The following is a 19,860-nucleotide window of genomic DNA, read 5'->3' on the forward strand; positions in this document are numbered from 1 at the left end:
GTAGATATTTTCAAATTATTTATTTTATTTTATTTGTGAAATGGGACATTCTGCATAATGATTACTGTTACGTTTTGGTACTTTAAATACATTTGGATGCCAATACTTTTGTATGTTTACTCAAGTACATTTTTAATTCCCAAACTTTTACTTGTAACAGAGCATTTCTGCATTGCATTGAATCAGTAACTAGGGTATTGGCACACAGCTCATGATGTGCATGCAGACACAATCCTGATACATGAAGCATGTTATGATTTGCATTACGATATGTAATGCAATGCAGTATTTACTGAAAATATCAAAATGTGGCGGAAAATGCAACCAGCGACATAATAGCCCATTGGTAGACTGATTGCTGTAGTATTATGTACAACACATAACGATAAATGATTATGTGCCTACTATCTTTCAACATATAACCATCTATAGCATATATAAACGCAAATAATAAAGACACCATTCAAAAAGATTTTAGCTGAGCAGGATTCCCCCTTGAAATATAATTAATTAACTGTTTGACAGCCAGCCACCCCCAGGTTATGGGATATAACCACGGTCGGATATAACACTGGCTGTCTCAAATTAATTAGTCTCATGTCCAGCAGCTGCGCACAGTTTCTCCCGGCATAGGTGAGTTCCAGGCTAAGTTTAGGGTGACTATTCAATCAATGATGATGACGATATCATTTCTCCGCATTTTACAGGGCAGGCATTCCATGGCTGACGAGTCATTCATCCCAGATGACTTTGGAGATTTCGTCACCTTGGACGAGATTGGCTTTGTGGAGGACGAAAGCTCCTTCTGTCTTTCCGAGTCTGAAGAACCGCCAGAGGAAACCTCTACGCCTGCCTCGTCCACAAAACAACTGGCAGAGGAAACCTCTACATCCACAAAACAAAACCAATCAAGCCACAGCTCTAGATTAATTTCGATTTCCCCCGAAACTCAGGACTCGTCTATAACCACGCCGTCCACCACCACCTCCCTCTCTTCTCCATCCTCCTCTTCCACCCTTGCCAAGTCCTCCACTTCCTCTCCGTCGGCTGAAACCCTTTCCTCCCACATCTCTCATAAATCGCCGCAGAGAAAGACGCCCACATCTCGGGGGAAATCCGCCGTCAAACCGAATCCCCCCCGCCGCAGCACGCGTTCATCCGCCCATGCCAATACTGAAGCAACGAAAGCGACAAAGGTGAAAGACACGGCAGAGCCCCTCGGCGTCCCAGTCACGGAGGGTGTAGTTTCAATGCCAGACCACACAGTGTCAGCGGAGACCGCTGCATTGAAAAGTGCTGCGTCGGAGACACACGGGGAAGACTCATCAGAGACGCATCATCCCTCCGCACAGGGAGGAGAGGGAAGCCGAGCAGAGAATGACTCTCCTCATCTGGAGAAAGAAAACCAAAGCAGTGCCTTGTCCTCTCTTAAGCACGGCCTTGATGAAGACCTAGTGAGGAAACCTAGTGAGGAGGGGAAAGACCAAGGTGACGAGAAACCTGAACGTGAAAAGTTCAAAATTCTCGCTTCAGTGGAGCACCAGGCAGATGAGGAGACTGGCCATCTTGGGGACAGCGGTGGTGCACCAGAACGCCAGCAGCCTGAAACGGGAGACCCGTCTTCACACGAGGGGCCCCATCAGGTTTCAGACGGTGTCACAGGCGAAGACAAGAACGAAAGCACGAGTCAAATTGACATGAAGGATTCTTTCCAAGTGTTGGACAGTATCGAAGAAGATCTAACGGCTGTTGACGCATTAGTCAGTCATGCTGATCAAACTGTCGTGGGTGACGGACACCCAGAAATGCCTCTACCGGAAGAGGAGCCTTTCCAGGTGTTGCATGCAGTTGACACTAGTCAAACGGAAGAGGACGAAGACACATTCCAAGTAATAGACTCTGTCGACAACTGCTCAGATACTGAAGACAAGGGAGGACAAACCAGGACACAGAGCAGAACGACTGCAAAAGACAAACCGACAAAGAAGACCGGGGCCACTACGGTGGCATCCAGGAATGAAAGAAAAGGCAAAACATCCGACAGACTGTCCCAAAGAGCGTACACCCCATCGAGGAAGGGTGACGCCACAAAGGAATTAAGCAAAGAGGAAGGAGCATATGAGGTCGTAGATTCTTTTGAAGAGGAGCCAAGTCGAACCCCAGAACAATCTAGCAGAGGGAAGGACAAAAGAACGAGTGCGAGACACAGTCGAACGGCTGAAAAAGACGACAAGCGGCCGAAGAAGGGCAAGACCACAGCAGAAATGAGAGAAACGGAGGAGGAAGATGTAGTAGAAGAGACATCGTATCAAATTATAGATTCCACTGAAGACGAGCAAGTCGGCATCGAGCTGACAGCGGGCCAGAAGGAAGGGATGACGGAGGAGGAAAATAAAAAAGATGACAAACCAAGCATGAAGATCAGCGATGCCTCTGTGGCGTCCAAAACACAGGAAGAGGCTAAAGACAAGGAGGAAGAGGAGCCTACCTACCAGATCGTCGACTCCTTTGAGGACGAGCAGAGCGAAGACGTCTCACATTCCGACGTCTCTGGCAGAGGAAAGCGACCAAGTAGGGTGACAAGAGCAGACAAAAACGACAATGCCAAGGTGTCCAAAAATGAGGACAAATCCACAAAGAAGACCGAGGGTGCTACGAGACAGTCCCAGAGAAGAAAAAGCGAAAGAACGTCTAAGACGGAAGACAAAATGACAAAAATGGATGTCTCCGAGTCTGTGCAAAGCAAAGGACTTGGTGATGACGTCACCGCTACTGAAGGAGCTGCCGCTGAACAACGACCCCGAAGAGGGACGAGAAGCAGCAAGCCAGACCACACCAAACTGAATAAAAAGGTCGACGTCGAAAACCAGGAGGAGGAACGGGAAGATGTGTATCGCGTGGTCGATTCTGTGGAAGACGAGGTGCCTGCTGACGTCGTCACCGCCACTGCACAACCTCCCACCAAAGGGAAGACGGCAAGAACCGGCAAGAAAGATGGCAAAATGTCTCAAAAGGACGACACTCCTACAAAGAAGAACGACGCGGAGGAGAAGGCGAGGGGAGAAGGCGAGAGAGAGGAGGAACGGGCGGCCACATATCAAGTTGTCGATTCTGTGGAAGGCGAGACGGTTCCCAATAATGTAACCACAGCTGAGGAGACGGCTACCGAACAACGGCCCAGAAGAGGAACAAGAACCAGCAGGAAAGACGACGCCAAGACCACGAAAAAGGATGACGCGCCATCGAAGATGAAAAGTGATGCCCCTGTCGGAGAACCAGAAGACAAAAAGGAGGAGGAACAGGAGGCTACGTATCACGTGGTCGATTCTGTGGAAGACGAGGCGCTCGATGCTAAGAACACTGCCACTGAACCACGGCCTAGAAGAGGAAGGGTGGCAGGATCCAGCGAGGTAGATGACAAAATGTCTGAAAAGGATGAAGCTCCTATGAGGAAAAACTGTGCCCCTGTCGGAGGATCTGAGGAGACGGTGGAAGGAGAGCGTGAAAGCGAGGACGAACAGGACGCTACGTACGAAGTTGTCGATTCTGTGGATGACGAGACGCCTCCCGATGACGCCATCGCAGCCGAGGAGACTGCCGCTGAACAGCAAACCAGGAGAGGAACGAGGAACGTTGAGAAAGATACCAAAATGTCTAACGAAGACGACATTCCTGCGAAGAACGACGCCCCTGCCGTAGAACCCGAGAAGAAAGTGGGAGAAGAAAGCGACGGAGACGAGGAACAGGGGGCTACGTATGAGGTCGTCGATTCTGTGGATGACGAGACGCCTCCCGATGACGTAACCGCAGCTGAGGAGACTGCCGCTGAACACGGAACCACAAGAGGAACGAGAACCAGCGAGAAAGATTCCAAAATGTCTACCGAAGACGACGCTCCTGCGAAGAACGACGCCCCTGCCGTAGAATCCGAGGATAAAGTGGGAAGGGAAAGCGACGGAGAGGAGGAACAGGGGGCTATTTATCAACTTGTCGATTCTGTAGAAGACGAGGCACTTGATGTTGACATCACTGCCACTGAACCGTGGCCCAGAAGAGGACCGATGGCAGGATCCAGCAAGATAGATGACAAAATGTCTGAAAGGGATGAAGCTCCTACGAAGAAGAACGACGCCCCTGTCGGAAAGTCCGAGGAGGCGGTGAAAGAAGGAGAGCGTGAAAAAGAGGACGAAGAGGAGGCTACATATGAAGTCGTCGATTCTGTGGGCGACGAGACGCCTCCCGACGACGTAGTCGCCGCTGCAGAGACTGCCGCTGAACAGCGAATGTCTCAAAAATACTCAAAAATACTCCAGGCATTGGAGGGGCTAGCAGCCCTCAAATGTGACGCTCTTGCGAAGATGAGGAATCTTGCCGTAGCGTCCGAGGAGAACGTGGGAAGAGAACGCGACAGAGTGGAGGAACAGGGGGCCACGTATCACGTTGTTGATTCTGTGGAAGACGAGACGCTTCACGAGGAAAGCGCCGTGCCACGGCCCGGAAGAGGAGTGAGGACGAGGACTGATGAGAGAGACCATGGGCAAACCACAGAGAACAACGCCACGCCGCCAAAGACGAGTGACTCCGGAGAACCGGAAGAAAAGGAGAGAGGAGAGGAAAGAGGAAAAGATGAAGACAACAGGCGGGGAAGAGGAAGAGACACGACTATCTCCACCGGCGCTGATACGGGGTCTTCCCCAAAACAAATGAAGGAACGGAAAACGGCGGAGAAAGAAGAAGAAGAAGAAAGCGAGGCAATGGCCGGCGACCTGGACGCAGTGAGCGATGAAGAGGAGAATTACCCCGACGACGTGGCAGAGGAGGAAGAGCTGGGCAGGCGGCACGCTGCCACGATGTGTAAACAAGCGGACACGAAGGAGAGGGAGAAGGAGAGGGAACGGGAGCGGGAGCGGAGAAGGAGGAGCAAAGACAGGGAGAAGCGAGAGAAGGAGCGCAGGTGCAGCAGCCGGAGTAGCACCCGCAGCCGAGGAGCGGGCGGAGGTGACTGCGAGAGGAAGAGGGGGAGAGAAGAGGAGGAGGAGGAGATGGGTCTCGTGACCCTGGACGAGGTGGGGGCAGACGAGCCCGGGGAAGGGGGCGAGGACGGGGAGAGGAAGGGGGATAGTGAGAATGAAGCAGGAGAAATGACAGAGGGAGATCTCCAGGCACTGGTCACTCTGGACGAGATCGGCGATGAGGAAGAAGAGGAGGAGCAGAGGTGTGCAGAGGTGGAGCCCTGTCCTTCCGACCGCAAGGATGGATCGGAAGACGCCTTCAACTCAGAGGTAAAGGTTTCGTTTGAAATGATACACTTTGAGTCACTTTTTAATTAGCAACTGTTTCCATCTTAGTTTCCTTCTATATATTTCACCGTCACTTTTTCCCTTGCTTCATCTTTCTCTATTTCTCACCACAGCTCTCTGGAGTTTTGACAATTTCATTATGACATGCCCTCTTTTGAGGGGTGATACCCCGGGCCCCTCCTATGTCCAGCGTTTGGTGTGTGTGTAAACACAAACTTTTGTCCTAACACAAACAGTAAATGCCATTGACAATGAATGGACAATTCTTTTTTTGTAAACACAAACATTGTGTAACAAAGGAAATAGTCTCGCATAACTATTCCACAATCTACAAAGGCTATATAGAGTCTGGAACTACACCTCCCAAAATACGAGCAAAGAAGCTGGCATTTCCGTTTCACGAACATATATTTTAACCCATTCTGACCTGAGATCAGATTCATACGAGGTTTCCGCCGGACACACACTGGTCTGATGAACCCATTCTGACCTGAGATCAGATTCTAAAAATGTCAGTCGTTCTTCGATTTTTTTCAAAAATAGCAGACCTACAAGCTCGTATCGCGCCACTCGGTGGCGCGATATGAGCTTGTAGATCTGCTATTTTTCAATAGCTAAAGCATAACATGATGCCAACACCAAAATGGGTGCCCGGTCAGAATGGGTTAAACAATATATCCATTTCTGCTAAGCAACAAGCTATATATGCTTGGATCATGATTTTGATTTATATTAGATTTATCGATTGCTCATGATCAGAGCTTCCGTGCTCCAGACTGTATGACGGAAGCATTTGAAAATTGTGGGAGACAACTGTAGTCTGTCCACGCAAGACTACAAAGAAAAGGACCCGCAGTTTCAGTCATTAGACCTTCATCAGGACGGACAATACAGGGCACATTATGACAAGCCCAGAACAGGGATGCTAGGGTTAAAAAGGTTTTGTTTAAAAAAATCAAATCTCTCTCTCTAGCTTCCAGTCGCTATAGGTGGTGATGAAGGGGACAGAGATGAAGATCAGACCAAGAATCCCACCAGTGCTGCTGCTGAACCAAAGAATGACGACGAAACAGGTTTGTGTGTGCATACAGTATTTGCATGTGTATTACCTCTATCATTGATGTGGTTTCATTCAGGTTCTCTCTCCTCAACCCCCTACACTCTCTCTCTGTCCCTCTTATCTCTTCAGATGAACAGATGAACTTTGTGACATTAGACGAGGTAGGAGAGGAGGAGGAGGAAGAGGAGGAGGAGCCGGCAATGGTGACCAGGAGACGACGAGTCAGGACGAAGAGGGGAAGCAAGCAGTCTGGTACACACACACACACACACACACACACACACACACACACACACACACACACACACACACACACATACATACACACACACACACACACACACACACACACACACAGGTGCACAGAAATAAACGGATACACATACATGAATTCAATCATTCGTTCATCCTCTCATCCCTCCACAGCGGTGAAGGGCAGGAACACGCGGAGCGGTGCGAAACAAGAGTCGTCGTCAACCGCCGCCGAACTAGCACCTCCCACCTCCACCGATGCCTCCGCCTCCTCATTGGTCAAAGTTCAGGAGCCACAGCCCAGAAGAAGAGTGAGAACTAAAAGAAAGATGGACGAAACCGCCGAAAAGGACGCCACGCCGCCAGAGAAGAGTGACGCCGGAGAACCACAGGGCAAGGACGGAGGAGGAGAAAGAGCAAAAGAGGCAGAAGACGACGGCCATGCCAAAGGAGACGCAGCGACCGTCTACACCGACACAGAGTCCTCCAAACAACGAACGGAAGAACGGAAAACAACCGAGAAAACGGAAGAAGAACGTCAGGCGAGGGCCAGGGCGAGCCTGGAGGAAGTGAGCGACGAAGAGGAGCATTACGAGGATGAAAATAATTATGGTAAATGATGTACTAGTCCTAGAAATGTACTTAAAACTGCATCAGTGATTGATTAGAGAATGAAACTAGACACAGTAGCCTATATAAACATCAGTCTTTGGCCAATGGCCATACATGAAACCACAGTGGAGTAGCCTTACCTTGATATTTTTTACACAAGGCTGCCTCACATTATATTAAAGCAATTGGCACTCCAACATGGGTTGTATCATGAATATTGTCATGGCTTGGGGTTTGATCTCTCTCTCTCCAACCCCTTCTCTGATAGAGAAACATCGATCTCAGTCTCCTACTGTTGCTGCTGACTTCAAACTACCTCCCTTTACACCCAACAACCCCATCGGTGAGACACACACACACACACTATGCTTTCTCTATCATATAGTCTTTTTCTTTCGCTCTTTCATCTCTATCATGTTGTCTTTCTTTCACCTGTTTCATATAGTACTGTTATTTTTCTGCCTGTTTCATGCCCGTTTTCTTTCAGGGTTGGAGTTTGTCGTCCCCAAGACCGGATTCTTCTGTAACCTGTGTTGTGTTTTCTATGAGAATGAAAACACAGCCAAGGATCTGCACTGCAGTACCCACGAGCACTACAAACATATGGAGGTACGCACGCACAAACACGCACGCACTACTATACATATACTGTGGCGCTCTGCGCCTTTAACGCCCTCCTACGTCACGTGCCCGTGCGCTACGAGAATGAATGAATGGAACGGGAGCGCGCTTGAGGAAGTGAGCTGTTGACACTGACAGCTGTCAACTCGGCCGCCCGCTGATCGTGTCCGTTTGTAGCCTACCTCTGGCTTGTGAGAGACAAACCGTGCGTAGTTTGTAGCCCGCAGTGGGACTAGTCAACACCACACCATCAAAGAAGTGAGTGTAGTGATTTCCCCGACGGAGCGTGGCTGCTCGTCCGACGCCCGGTTCCCGCTGGCGTCGCCGACAACACTGTGGATCATCCCGGATCGTATGAGGAGGAAACGCTAACCTTCATCAACTGTCAGTAAGGGATTTAATACACAGCGCTCTGACCGTGACTGTCTGACGTTCGGACTGACTTTGTTTTGTTCTTTTATTTGTTTGGGGGAACATTCAAGAAACTGTCGGATACTGGTGCTGCGTGCCTGAACATTATTTGTGCGTCATATTGATTCACACGTGAGTGACGTACGTGGGAACTGAACATTGTCTTCAAGAAAACATTTGAACATTTATTATTTGATTTGGGGTTTGGGTTCATTGTTGAATATACAATACACTGCTCACTTAAATGAAGTCCTCTGTGTGTGCGTGTTTCCTTTATGATTCTGTATGGTATTATTGTGTGTCTACTGTTTGTTCCAGGGGTTGATATATTTATTTATCTATCCCTTGTACGGTGGTTGGGGCTGTTATTATTTTACCTCTTCTGTCAGACTGGCACCCCGACGCAAGCTCGCCCCAACAAACCGCTACAATACAGTAGGCTTAGGCAGTTCTATGAATGTCATTTTTACCTAATTTATTTTAATTTTATTTTTTTGATTGACTGCTGAAATAGCCTATGCAAAAGTTTGCAGTGTCCCTCTGACATATTGTACAATTACACACACACACACACACACACACACACACTATAATCTACGCTTTTTCCTGACTCTTAATTTGTTCTCCTTTTAGAAACATTACCAGAAGTTACAAGAAGGACCAGGACATTGTGCTGCAGTCTCCGCCTCCGACTGAGCCTGACTGTGGTCTTCATTCTGGTGATGTAGAGAAGTAAAGCGTCTCTCACGAGACTGTTGAGCGTCACAGATACATGTCAGCAGCTGTCTTCACACAATAGGCTGCATTTGTTTATTTTCACAACACATTTCACTTTAACATTTAATATAGGAACAGACCAAAACAAAGGGAAGGATCTCGTTTTCAAATACATGATCTGCAATGATGACGACATGGCATAGATGTTATCATTGGCCCAGGTATTATACATCCTGTTTATTTATCTGACCTCGTTCATCCATTCTGGATGGGAACCCGTTTTTGTGCTTTACCTAAGCATTATTTAGCTATTGAAAAATAGCAGATCTACAAGCTCATAGCGTGCCACCGAGTGGCGCGCTACGAGCTTGTAGGTCTGCTATTTTAGAAAAATCGTGAAAATGTGGCACAAATCTTTGAATATATATTCTTTCAGAAGACTTTTTATTTATTTCGACCTAAAGTATTACCAATAGTAAAGTAAATTCATGTGTCTCAGTATAATATACACTGTCTGTACAGTGTGTCTCGCCCAGAACGCTCGCTGGATCTCTCTGATTACGGTATTAACCACTTTCTGACGTTCTGGCATTACAATTTTGGGCAAACACGTGCAATAAAATAGAGGAAGCGAGACTTTTTGCTGCACAACTAGGCATACATTATCATAGGAAAACCGTGTTTCAAAAGCAGCAAACATGTTCAAATAAATAGCAAATAGAGGAAGCAAGTATTTTCACTGCACAACTAGACATACCGCAAATTGTCATGGGAAAAACCAGGTTTCAAAAGTAATCTCCAGGCTTCGGTGGTAATGGAATGGTCAGTGCGTACGCCTGATTGAATTTTGTACAAAAAACGAAAACTGCAATTACAGCTTTTGTGAGTAGATAAATGAGCTTAGAAATTACCATCAGACAGTGGCCAAACACTGGGAAAATGATGGCACTACCAGAACAAGTACTCCGTCCTTATTTGGAGGTCCCAATCTCTTCAAGAATCTGGTTTTCTGATAAAGGTTTTTATAGATGTTGGTGATTTTTTTAGTTTTTGCCAGCCACTGTTGCCTAACAATAGAGTTCCCTGAACTCGTCAGTTTACTCTCTTCTGTTATCGTATGATAGATTGATATTTTTGTTTTTCTTATAGTTTGTCAAGTGTCATGTGCTTATATGCAATGTGGGATACATGATTTGCATCCCTGTAGGGGTCCAACATGACTGCTTGTTTTCTGTTCAACAAAATGTACCTTGTTTAATTAATCATTATAAACTGTAAACCGAAATTAATAAAAGTTAAGTTCATGATTGTGTTCCGGGTTATTTTCTATGGATGGTTTGATGGCAAAGAATGTGGATAGATGTGTTGGGGTGAGGATGAATGGAGAGATGGTCATTGACTTAATTACTTAGTTACTTATGACGCTTATCATTTGAACTAACACCTCAAATGACCATGGCTCTGACGTAATTCTTTCGACCAGGGTTAAAACGGATTAACTAAAGTTGCATGTGAAAAGCGTGTGCAAGGGTCATAAGAGTCGAGGTTGTCACCTCTGTTTTGTCTTCGTGTTTAGTTTCTACTAGGCAACGTTAATTCATTTCAGAGATGGAACAAATAAAAGTCCCAAGACAAGACTGTAAAGTCCTAAACCTTTTGTTTCCAGTCCCAAACAAGTACATAAATCATGTGCATTTTTCAAATTTGTATTTATTTTTAAACTAGTTTATTCCAGTCCAACAGAACATATAGTGCTGATGGACAGGGTTTAACCGAACTATCTTACTATCAGATTTTGTATGACATGTCAAATTAATGTCAAATATCTAAATCTAAATCAAGAATCAAGCAATTTAAAAATTGTCTGTGGTGTCTGAGTAGACGATAAAATGATCAAAAGGTTTTTTTTCAACATCAACATCAACATCAACATCTATCTATTAAGTAGTTACGAGAGCCTTTCAGTATAATAAGGATAATTCACAGGCAATATCTCAATACTCTTTTCAATCAGACCCTACCGACCTGAACCATAGATGAAGCCATTTTTGTTTTCTAGCTTATTTAACAGACAAGAACAGACAAAAAATCTCAGGAATGATGCAACAGTACAGAACTTCCTGCTCTTAAGAAAACTGACTGTTCCCTTTTGAGTGAAATGCTAATGTATTGTATAACTAAAATTGTAATTCATTTTCTACTGATATTGCGAGCCATGTTTAAATGTATTTAATATGATTGATATGATGATACGAGATATTCCTCTGGGGTGATGCCTCTCTCTGTCCATTGGGTTGTCTGGCTACCCATGCTGTTCCACTGGTTGTGCCACTCCGTGGTCCTGGCGACAGATGTGTCGACAGGTGTGGTCTCCAGTTCTGCAGTGGTATCCAGGAAGCTGGTTCTGGACCTGAGCCGTTTTTGGGGGGCAGAGTGTTCGTGCAGTGAGTGCCGGTTGTCATGGGCCTGCTTTGTGCGCTCGGCTTTGGCGGTGACTGCTCTGCGGATGTCAGGGGGGGCAATTCCAGAGAGGGCGTAGAGGCAGGGTGTGGGGGTTGTTTTGATGCACCCAGTCATTATCCTGCAGGTCTCGTTGAGGATGGGGTCTAGTTTGCGTGCGTGACTTGATTTATACCATGCAGGGCAGGCATATTCAGCGGTGGAAAAGCACAGGGCTAGTGCCGTTGTGCACAGCGTGCTTGGGTGAGCTCCCCACTTTGAGTTGGTTAGTTGGCGCAGGAGGTTGTTCCTGGTGGACACCTTGGCTCTCGTCTTCTGGATGTGCTCTTTGTAGCTGAGGGTACGGTCTAAGGTCACTCCCAGGTAGACTGGGTGCTGGTGGTTATTCCGTCCCAGATTACGTTGAGCTCCCGTTTGGCCTCCTTGTTTTTAAGGTGGAAGCTGCAGATTTGTGTCTTCCCGGGGTTTGGACGCAGGTGGTTTTCCAGATAGTATGTGGACATATCTGTCAGTCCTTGTTCCAGGGTTGACTCCACTTCTGGGAAGGTATGCTGCTGCGTTGTCATGGCTAGGTCATCTGCGTAGATGAACCTGCTGCATCCTTCTGGTAGGGGCTGGTCGTTGGTGTAGACATTGATCTATAAATTCTACAAGCGTGTTGGATAGTTGCATCTTTGGTCTTCTAATCTAGAGACCTTCCCTTCCATCTATTTCTATCAATTCACACACGTATGGGGCGGCAGTGGCTTAGGGGTAGAGTGACCGGATGGGAAACGCAAGGTTCCCAGTTCGAACCCGGGCTCCCCCAGAGTTAGTGTCGAATGTGTGAGTGAATGGGTGAATGTAATGCACAATATGTAAACGTGTGTGAATGTAATGCACAATCTCTGTAAAGCGCCTTGGATAAAGGCGCTATATAAATGCACCATTTACCACACACACTCACCATGTTTAAAATAAACACAAATCATAAATGTTTACAACACTGATGACAGTGCTGTCAAACACATTTATGAAGCCATATGACTATGAAATGCAACACAATTTTATTCAATGTTGTGGAGGTCCCTGCTTCATCTCTCTCAGATAAGTGCCTGAAAAACATGCTTTAAAAAATAGAATGGGTGGAAAGTGGGAACACAACATGCATCTCGTATCATTGTGCACAGATGTCAGTGTTGGATGGCCATGGAGTCTAGTTGTATCAGTAGTAAGTGCTTACTGTATGCAGATGAGAGGGATTCAATATGTGTGTGTACTGCAGGTCAAGCAGATAAATGTCACTCCTATATAATCTTATAACACACACACAATAATCATAAGACAGGGAATGCACGCTCCTACTACATGATGTCTACAATACATGACACTGATAATTCATTCAGTAGTTTGAGCAAGGTCTTATACAGTACCTACTGTAGCTGGAGGTCTAATGGTGCCTCTTGGGAGTTATACACTACCAGAGGTCTTCTGTGTTTTTCAGACCAAGGTCTCATTGGCTGAGAGAGATGAAGCAGGGAACCCCACTACATATTGTATAAAAGTATGTTGCAGATTGAACATCTTCATAGATTTCATAGATAGATTCATAGACTTGTTTGACAACACTATCATCAAATTAACGTTTGTTTATTTGTTCACACATTGTATTCTATTAAAATGGGTATTTTCAGACATTTAAACACCTCTCACACTTTGTAAACTTGACCTTTGGCTCTGTAGGCTACTTGATCTGATCTCTCTCGCCTCTATACTCCAAAGCTCTTTGCCGAAAATAGCCGATCTACAAGCCCAGAACACAGCAAATGTTCCCCACATATAGGGGGCAAAATAAAAAGTTCCTTTCACACAAACGTGGCAGCCGCCCCTGTCCCTGTTGAAGACCCATGTGATACACTACTACTTCTTCATGATCTTATATTTCAAATAACTCATCAACGATTATTTATCAACTCATTTATGATTATTAGCCTACAAAGCCTGACTGGCTTGTATCATTTTGATTCCCTCAGGAATGTGCAGTGCCCTACACACACGTGCATGGTGTGCGTGTCTATATCAGCAGTGGTTGAAAAAGTACTCAATTGTTTTACTTAAGTAAAAGTACCAATACTGCAATATAGAAATACTCTGTTACAAATAAAACTTTAGTAAAAGTACAAAAGTATTGGTATCAAAATGTACTTAAAAGTACCAAAAGGAAAAGTACTCATTGTGCACAATGTTCCGTTTCAAGTTTTCAAATGTAAACATATTTTGAAAATAGCAGATATACAAGCTCACAATGTATCGCATCGCGACGCATTGTGAGCTTATTGATCGGCTATATTTTCAAATGGCCGAAATGTATACAGGGCTGAAGTGGTTAATAATATAGGTTTTGTAATAATAATCCAAATCTACAAAGTAACTAGTAACTTTCAAATAATTGTGGAATAAAAGTACAATATTTGCCTCTGAGATGTAGTGGAGTAGATGTATTGGAAATGCTCAAGTAAAGTACAAATACCTCAAAAATATATCTAAGTACAGTAAATGTACTTAGTTGCTTTCCACCACTGCATATTGGCGACCCACTGTCTCAAGTTCACACAGTGTATAGTCGACTATCACTGACCACAAGATCAAACTGTACTCTGACCTTATGATTAGATTGATCCTGTAACTGAGTCTAAACATCATGGTCATGGTGACAGCCAGGGGCCACACAAGGCCAACACGCGTACACATTTAGGGCTACTGTATATCTTGCCTCTTATCCCTAAACTTATTTTCCATTTTTCACTATATTGAAAGGCATTTTAAAATAGCTAATCTACAAGCTCACAATGTGTCAATGTAGATCGGCTACTTGAACTTTTAAAATGTTTTTCAAGATAGTAAATTATGGCAAATAAGTTTAGGGATAAAGGGTAAGGTGTGTCCAAGATTAGTGTAGAATCATGTGATCAAGATGCATCAGCCAGATGTTTTATAATTAATATTCCATTCTGGTTAGCTAAGGTTGGCTTCAAAACATTGTCAGGGGCCCGTTTAGCAAAGGAATGGCACAAATCATGAATGCAGCGTCCTACATCTGCCCCAAATTTGGATCACACGAGGGCTTCTTAATTCTCTAAACCAATCGCAACATTTTTGGCTCAGGGCACCCCTGTAAATAACTTTTTCATCCACGACACCCTGAATTACATTTACTTTACAGTAGCATTTACATTTACTGTATGTCAAGTATGTAAATCGTTCCCCCTAAAATACAATGTCACAGAGACATTTAGATTGTGTCAAAGTCAAAGGTCATATGTCTCACCTAGACACAGGATCTGACACAAATAATGACCTGAAGGTCAAAATTCAATTGATCCCTTGAGCAAGCAGGCAGACACTCAACTTAATGGTAAGATTTTCAGCTCAGGAAACTGTTCAAATCCGGGCTAGAAGAGACAAGTTACATACTGTAGTGCTGCTTTAGCCTATGTCATTATGGATTTTATGGCTTCATATCAGCAGTGTTGTGAATTAAATCTTGTTTGTTTGTTTACTTATACATTATCTTTGCTGTTATTATGTTGTAATTCATTAACCCGGCAAGACCCGGATATATTTCTACTTGCAAAAAGAGATTTCAACCTTACTATTACGTTGTACTACTAGTACTTTGCAGAGGAAAATATATAAAAAATGTTTTATGCAAATTGTATTCACATTTATAATAATTATTAAAATAATCATAATTAATAATTTACATTTGGGGGATATCTTTCACAATAATAAATGTACTTTTTAATGATAATTTTAATGATCACAAAAAATATTACAGGCATTTAATTTTGTGAGGAATACCTTCAGGGTTAAAGGTAAAACATTGTTAACATTTTCCAGAGTCCAGAGATTTTGAAGTTGTGTTAATTTCTGCCTTCATATGCAAATATCATGACCAATGGCATTGTAAGACTAAACAATAGGACCCAAGGCCAATGATGATGAAATAAAATAAAAAAATAAAACAGGACCCCCTATTATGCCCTATGGGATCCGGACCCCCTGTTGAGGAGCCATGGATTACGTGGTATAGTTTTTCCAGAAAATTACTGTAGCCAGTTGGAGGACGCACATGGGTATCCCACAAACATTGATAGAAGTTGTGCACAACATTAAACATTCATGACCTTGTGCTGAGCTGAGCTATAAAGGCTGAACCATCCTGACCTGTCTGCTACATTTACTCATCGACCTCAGGAGCAAGTGTGACAGTTTAGGATGAAGGCTGCTGTTACTCTGCTGCTCCACCTGGTGGTGCTATTGTGTTTGTCTAGGACTCAGGAAGCCGGTCCAGCCGTCCAGGACGACATAAAGGAATTGCGTACAGTTGTTCACGGTAACATAAACTTTAATATATGTTTTCACTGAGAAGATAATGAATGTCAATCCAATTGTTTGAATTTCCGATATTTGACCTCAACCTGTTATATTCACTATGATCTCTGTTGGGTGGAAAGTAAACTATAGGCCTACTAGCCTTAGCTCTGGTCCATAGCCAATGCTTCTATGATTCTGAAATCTGAATCATAGAAGCATTGGCTATGGACCAGAGCTATGCTAGCCTAAGATAGACTCTGAGGGCTGTATTTTAAACTAAAGACCTGGAGGCGTGATCAATGCCATTTGGCTATTCTGAGTGGCCAAAGAGCATTGATCACGCCTCCAGGTCTTTAGTTTACTCAAGTTAGGGAATAAGACCTGGTACTTAAGACACGCAAAATACAGCCCTGACTCTCGTAGATATTTTATCGTGTCTGAATCGATAGAATACATATTGGGCTAGGTGGAAACCTCATACGTCCAAAACAGTTTGTTTTCTTAACTGATTACAGTTACAGTCACTGATTACATCGTGACTTAATGACAAGTGTTGGGCCTGGAGACAGAACAAAGTTGAATTCATCTCACATAAACTTTTTAATAGATGCTTATGTTCTGACATGTGACTATTTGTAAATATAATAGTGTTATATTATTGTAAATGTTTCGTTTTATGTGTCATTACAGAATTGCAGCATATGGTGACACGACTCGTGAGGGTGGTCATGGCTCATAGAATAAGAGGTGAATCTCACGTCAACTTTAAACTTGATAGTTCTGCTGTGCTGAGGATATCATCCTGTGTATCCAGCCTTTTTCATGTGACCTCACTATTTAAAATTAAATAGTGTTATATTATTGTAAGAATAGTTATGTACAGTCTTTCAAGGCATGTACGCCAAGCTCTCAGCACAGCATGAACTGATGCACTGTGAGCTTGTTAGTTAGGCAAAGCAAAGTTACCATGTTTACCCAGGGTAACTGGACTAAGCTCAAGAACTTGTTTACAGCCAGGCCCTGCTCATAGAACATTTCATGGTAGGGGTTCAATGCCTTGCTCAAGGGCACTTCAACGGTGGTAATTTTAACGTGCCGGTCCGGGGATACGAACTAGCGACCTTCCGATATCAAGACCGCTCCGCAAACCGTTCGGCCCCAATAATAAATTAATAACATACTGTAAATGAAAGTTTTATGAAAGTGTGTGTGTGTGTGTGTGTGTGTGTGTGTGTGTGTGTGTGTGTGTGTGTGTGTGTGTGTGTGTGTGTGTGTGCCTATACACATGTTGTTCTCAAAACATTTGAATATCGGGGGAAAAGTAAATTTTCTTCCATATAATTCATAAAGTGAAACGTTCATATATTCTAGATTGCATTGTGCATGAGTGAAATATTTTAAAACTTTTTTTGTTTTCATCTTGATTCTGGCATACAGCTCATGAAAATCAAAAAATCCTATAATATTTTATGAGACCACTATAGTCTAGGGTTAGGGGAAGCAACATAAAATGACAAGTGGAATAAAAAGGAATATATATTTATTCCAGCCCAGTAATCCATCTCGTGCTGCCACAAGTCTCCTCCACCTCTCATCAACTCTCCACCTCAGAACAAAGAAACAACAGATAATACCAAATACAAACAGAACTACACAAATTCTAATTATGGCTGGCCATAACAACAAAAAAAACATTTATAATACAGAAATGTCGACCTTCTAAAAAGTATGTTAATTTATGCACTCAATACGTGGTGGTCTGGGCTACTTTTAAACAAATTATTTCATCAATGGGGCATGGCATGGAGATGATAAACCTGTAGCACTGTTGATGAATTATGCTTTGATAGCAGCTTTAAACTAATTTGTATTGTTGAATCTTTAGTGTCTCACACCTTCCTCTTGACAATAAAACATTCTCTGTGGGGTTCAGGTCAGGCCAGTTGGCAGTACAAGTACACACCAATTACTAGTAGTTTTGGCACTGTGGGCAGGTGCCATCTGCCAAATGCTGCTGGAAAAGGAAATCAGTATATCCATAAAGCTTGTCAACATATACGGAAGCACACAGTGCTGTGAAATGTCCTAATATATCAGTGGTTTTCAACCCTTTTCCTATCAAGGAAAGGAACATTCAGCATTTGAGTCACAGACCACATTTGGTTACCACATCATTTAGCTGGGGACCACCTGGAACCCCCTCAAGGACCACTGGTGGTTCCGGCCCACCGGTTGAAAACCACTGGTTGTGTTGACTCTGGAATTGATTAAACACAGTGATGATTTGGGGCCATGACACTGACAGTGAAAACTGTTTCACTGACAGTGAAAACTTCACACTGAAGTCAACACATGCCATCTATCATATTTTAGAGCACTTTGTGCTTCAGCATGTTGACAAGCTTTATGGAGATGCTGATTTTCCTTTCCGGACAGCTCGGTTTGGCACCTGCCAACAGTTTCAAAACTACTAGTAATTTGTGTACAGTACTGACCATGGTATTACTGTGCTTAACTGACCAGACAATTGGCCCTGACCTGAACCCCACAGATAATCTAGGTTGTCAAGAGGAAGGTGTGAAACAGTAGATTCAACAATACAAATGAGTTTAAAGCTGCTATCAAAGCAAATTTGGGCTTCCATAACACCTCAACAGTGCCACAGGCTTATCACCTCGATTCCGCGCCCCATTGATGAAATCATTTGTTTAAAAGTAGCCCAGACCACATATTGAGTGCATAAAGTAACATACTTTCAGATGGTCGACATTTCTGTATTATAAATGTTTTTTTAATGGTCTCATAAAATATTCTAATATTTTGAGATAAGATTTTGCTGTAGGGCAGGCCTATGCCATAATCATCTTGATTGAAGTAAAAAAGGCAACAAAATAGGTTCAAAACATTTAACTTTATGTGCAATGAATCTAAGTTTCACTTTTTGAATTATATTATGGAAGAAAATGAACTTTTCCACTATATATATATATATACATACGTGTGTGTGTGTGTGTGTGTGTGTGTGTGTGTGTGTGTGTGTGTGTGTGTGTGTGTGTGTGTGTGTGTGTGTGTGTGTGTGTGTGTGTGTGTGTGTGTGTGTGTGTGTGTGTGTGTGTGTGTGTGTGTGTGTGTGTGTGTGTGTGTGTGTGTGTGTGTGTGTGTGTGTGTGTGTGTGTGTGTGTGTGTGTGGGGTGTGTGTGTGTGTGTGTGTGTGTGTGTGTGTGTGTGTGTGTGTGTGTGTGTGTGTGTGTGTGTGTGTGTGTGTGTGTGTGTGTGTGTGTGTGTGTGTGTGTGTGTGTGTGTGTGTGTGTGTGTGTGTGTGTGTGTGTGTGTGTGTGTGTGTGTGTGTGTGTGTGTGTGTGTGTGTGTGTGTGTGTGTGTGTGTGTGTGTGTGTGTGTGTGTGTGTGTGTGTGTGTGTGTGTGTGTGTGTGTGTGTGTGTGTGTGTGTGTGTGTGTGTGTGTGTGTGTGTGTGTGTGTGTGTGTGTGTGTGTGTGTGTGTGTGTGTGTGTGTGTGTGTGTGTGTGCGTGCGTGCGTGCGTGCGTGCGTGCGTGCGTGCGCGCGCGCGCGTGCCTATATATTGGGGATGTGCCGATGAGACATTTTGGCCGATGTCGATATCCGATATAATTAATTGCTGTTATGGCTGATAACCGGTTTTGTCCATTCTGAAAAATACATGTAACAGGGTGTCTGCACTGCAGGCTTAGGCAAGTCAGATTTAACTTAAATACCTATATATTTAATATTGTGAGCTTGTAGATCTGTTCAAGCTGTTACTTTGGGCTTGTTTATCTGTAAAGACAGACCGATTAATCGGACCGATTAATTAATTGGTCTTATTGATTAATCGAACCGATGCTGATTAATCTAAAAACAACAAAAAATCGGCCGATACCGATGTGTTTGCCGATTCATCTCCCATCACCAATGTATATAACTAAAAAACATTGCATGGATGCACCTGGGACGTATCCTCAGTGATGTATCCTGAGGTCAACGGGGTTTCGGGTCTCTCAACATCATACCCTTCACTCAGGTGACCCAGCCGGGAGTGATCCAAGTCCCGAC

General features: G+C 44.0%; 1 protein-coding gene across 1 annotated transcript in view; it reads left to right on the forward strand.

Annotated features, from left to right (window-relative positions):
• znf638 (zinc finger protein 638) overlaps window positions 1-10,280 on the forward strand; it is a 76,018-nt gene extending 65,738 nt beyond the window's left edge. The window contains exons 29-36 of the mRNA XM_083788610.1: window positions 708-5,282; window positions 6,274-6,373; window positions 6,490-6,612; window positions 6,787-7,224; window positions 7,493-7,567; window positions 7,712-7,833; window positions 8,890-8,988; window positions 9,025-10,280. Coding sequence (XP_083644736.1) covers window positions 708-5,282; window positions 6,274-6,373; window positions 6,490-6,612; window positions 6,787-7,224; window positions 7,493-7,567; window positions 7,712-7,833; window positions 8,890-8,952 — 5,496 coding nt within the window. The 3' untranslated portion in view covers window positions 8,953-8,988; window positions 9,025-10,280. The remainder of the gene's footprint in view (window positions 1-707; window positions 5,283-6,273; window positions 6,374-6,489; window positions 6,613-6,786; window positions 7,225-7,492; window positions 7,568-7,711; window positions 7,834-8,889; window positions 8,989-9,024) is intronic.
• Window positions 10,281-19,860: the final 9,580 nt, after the last annotated feature.

The sequence above is a fragment of the Protomyctophum parallelum genome (assembly GCF_964188405.1).
Source record: "Protomyctophum parallelum genome assembly, chromosome: 18".
NCBI classification, from domain to species: Eukaryota; Metazoa; Chordata; class Actinopteri; order Myctophiformes; family Myctophidae; genus Protomyctophum; species Protomyctophum parallelum.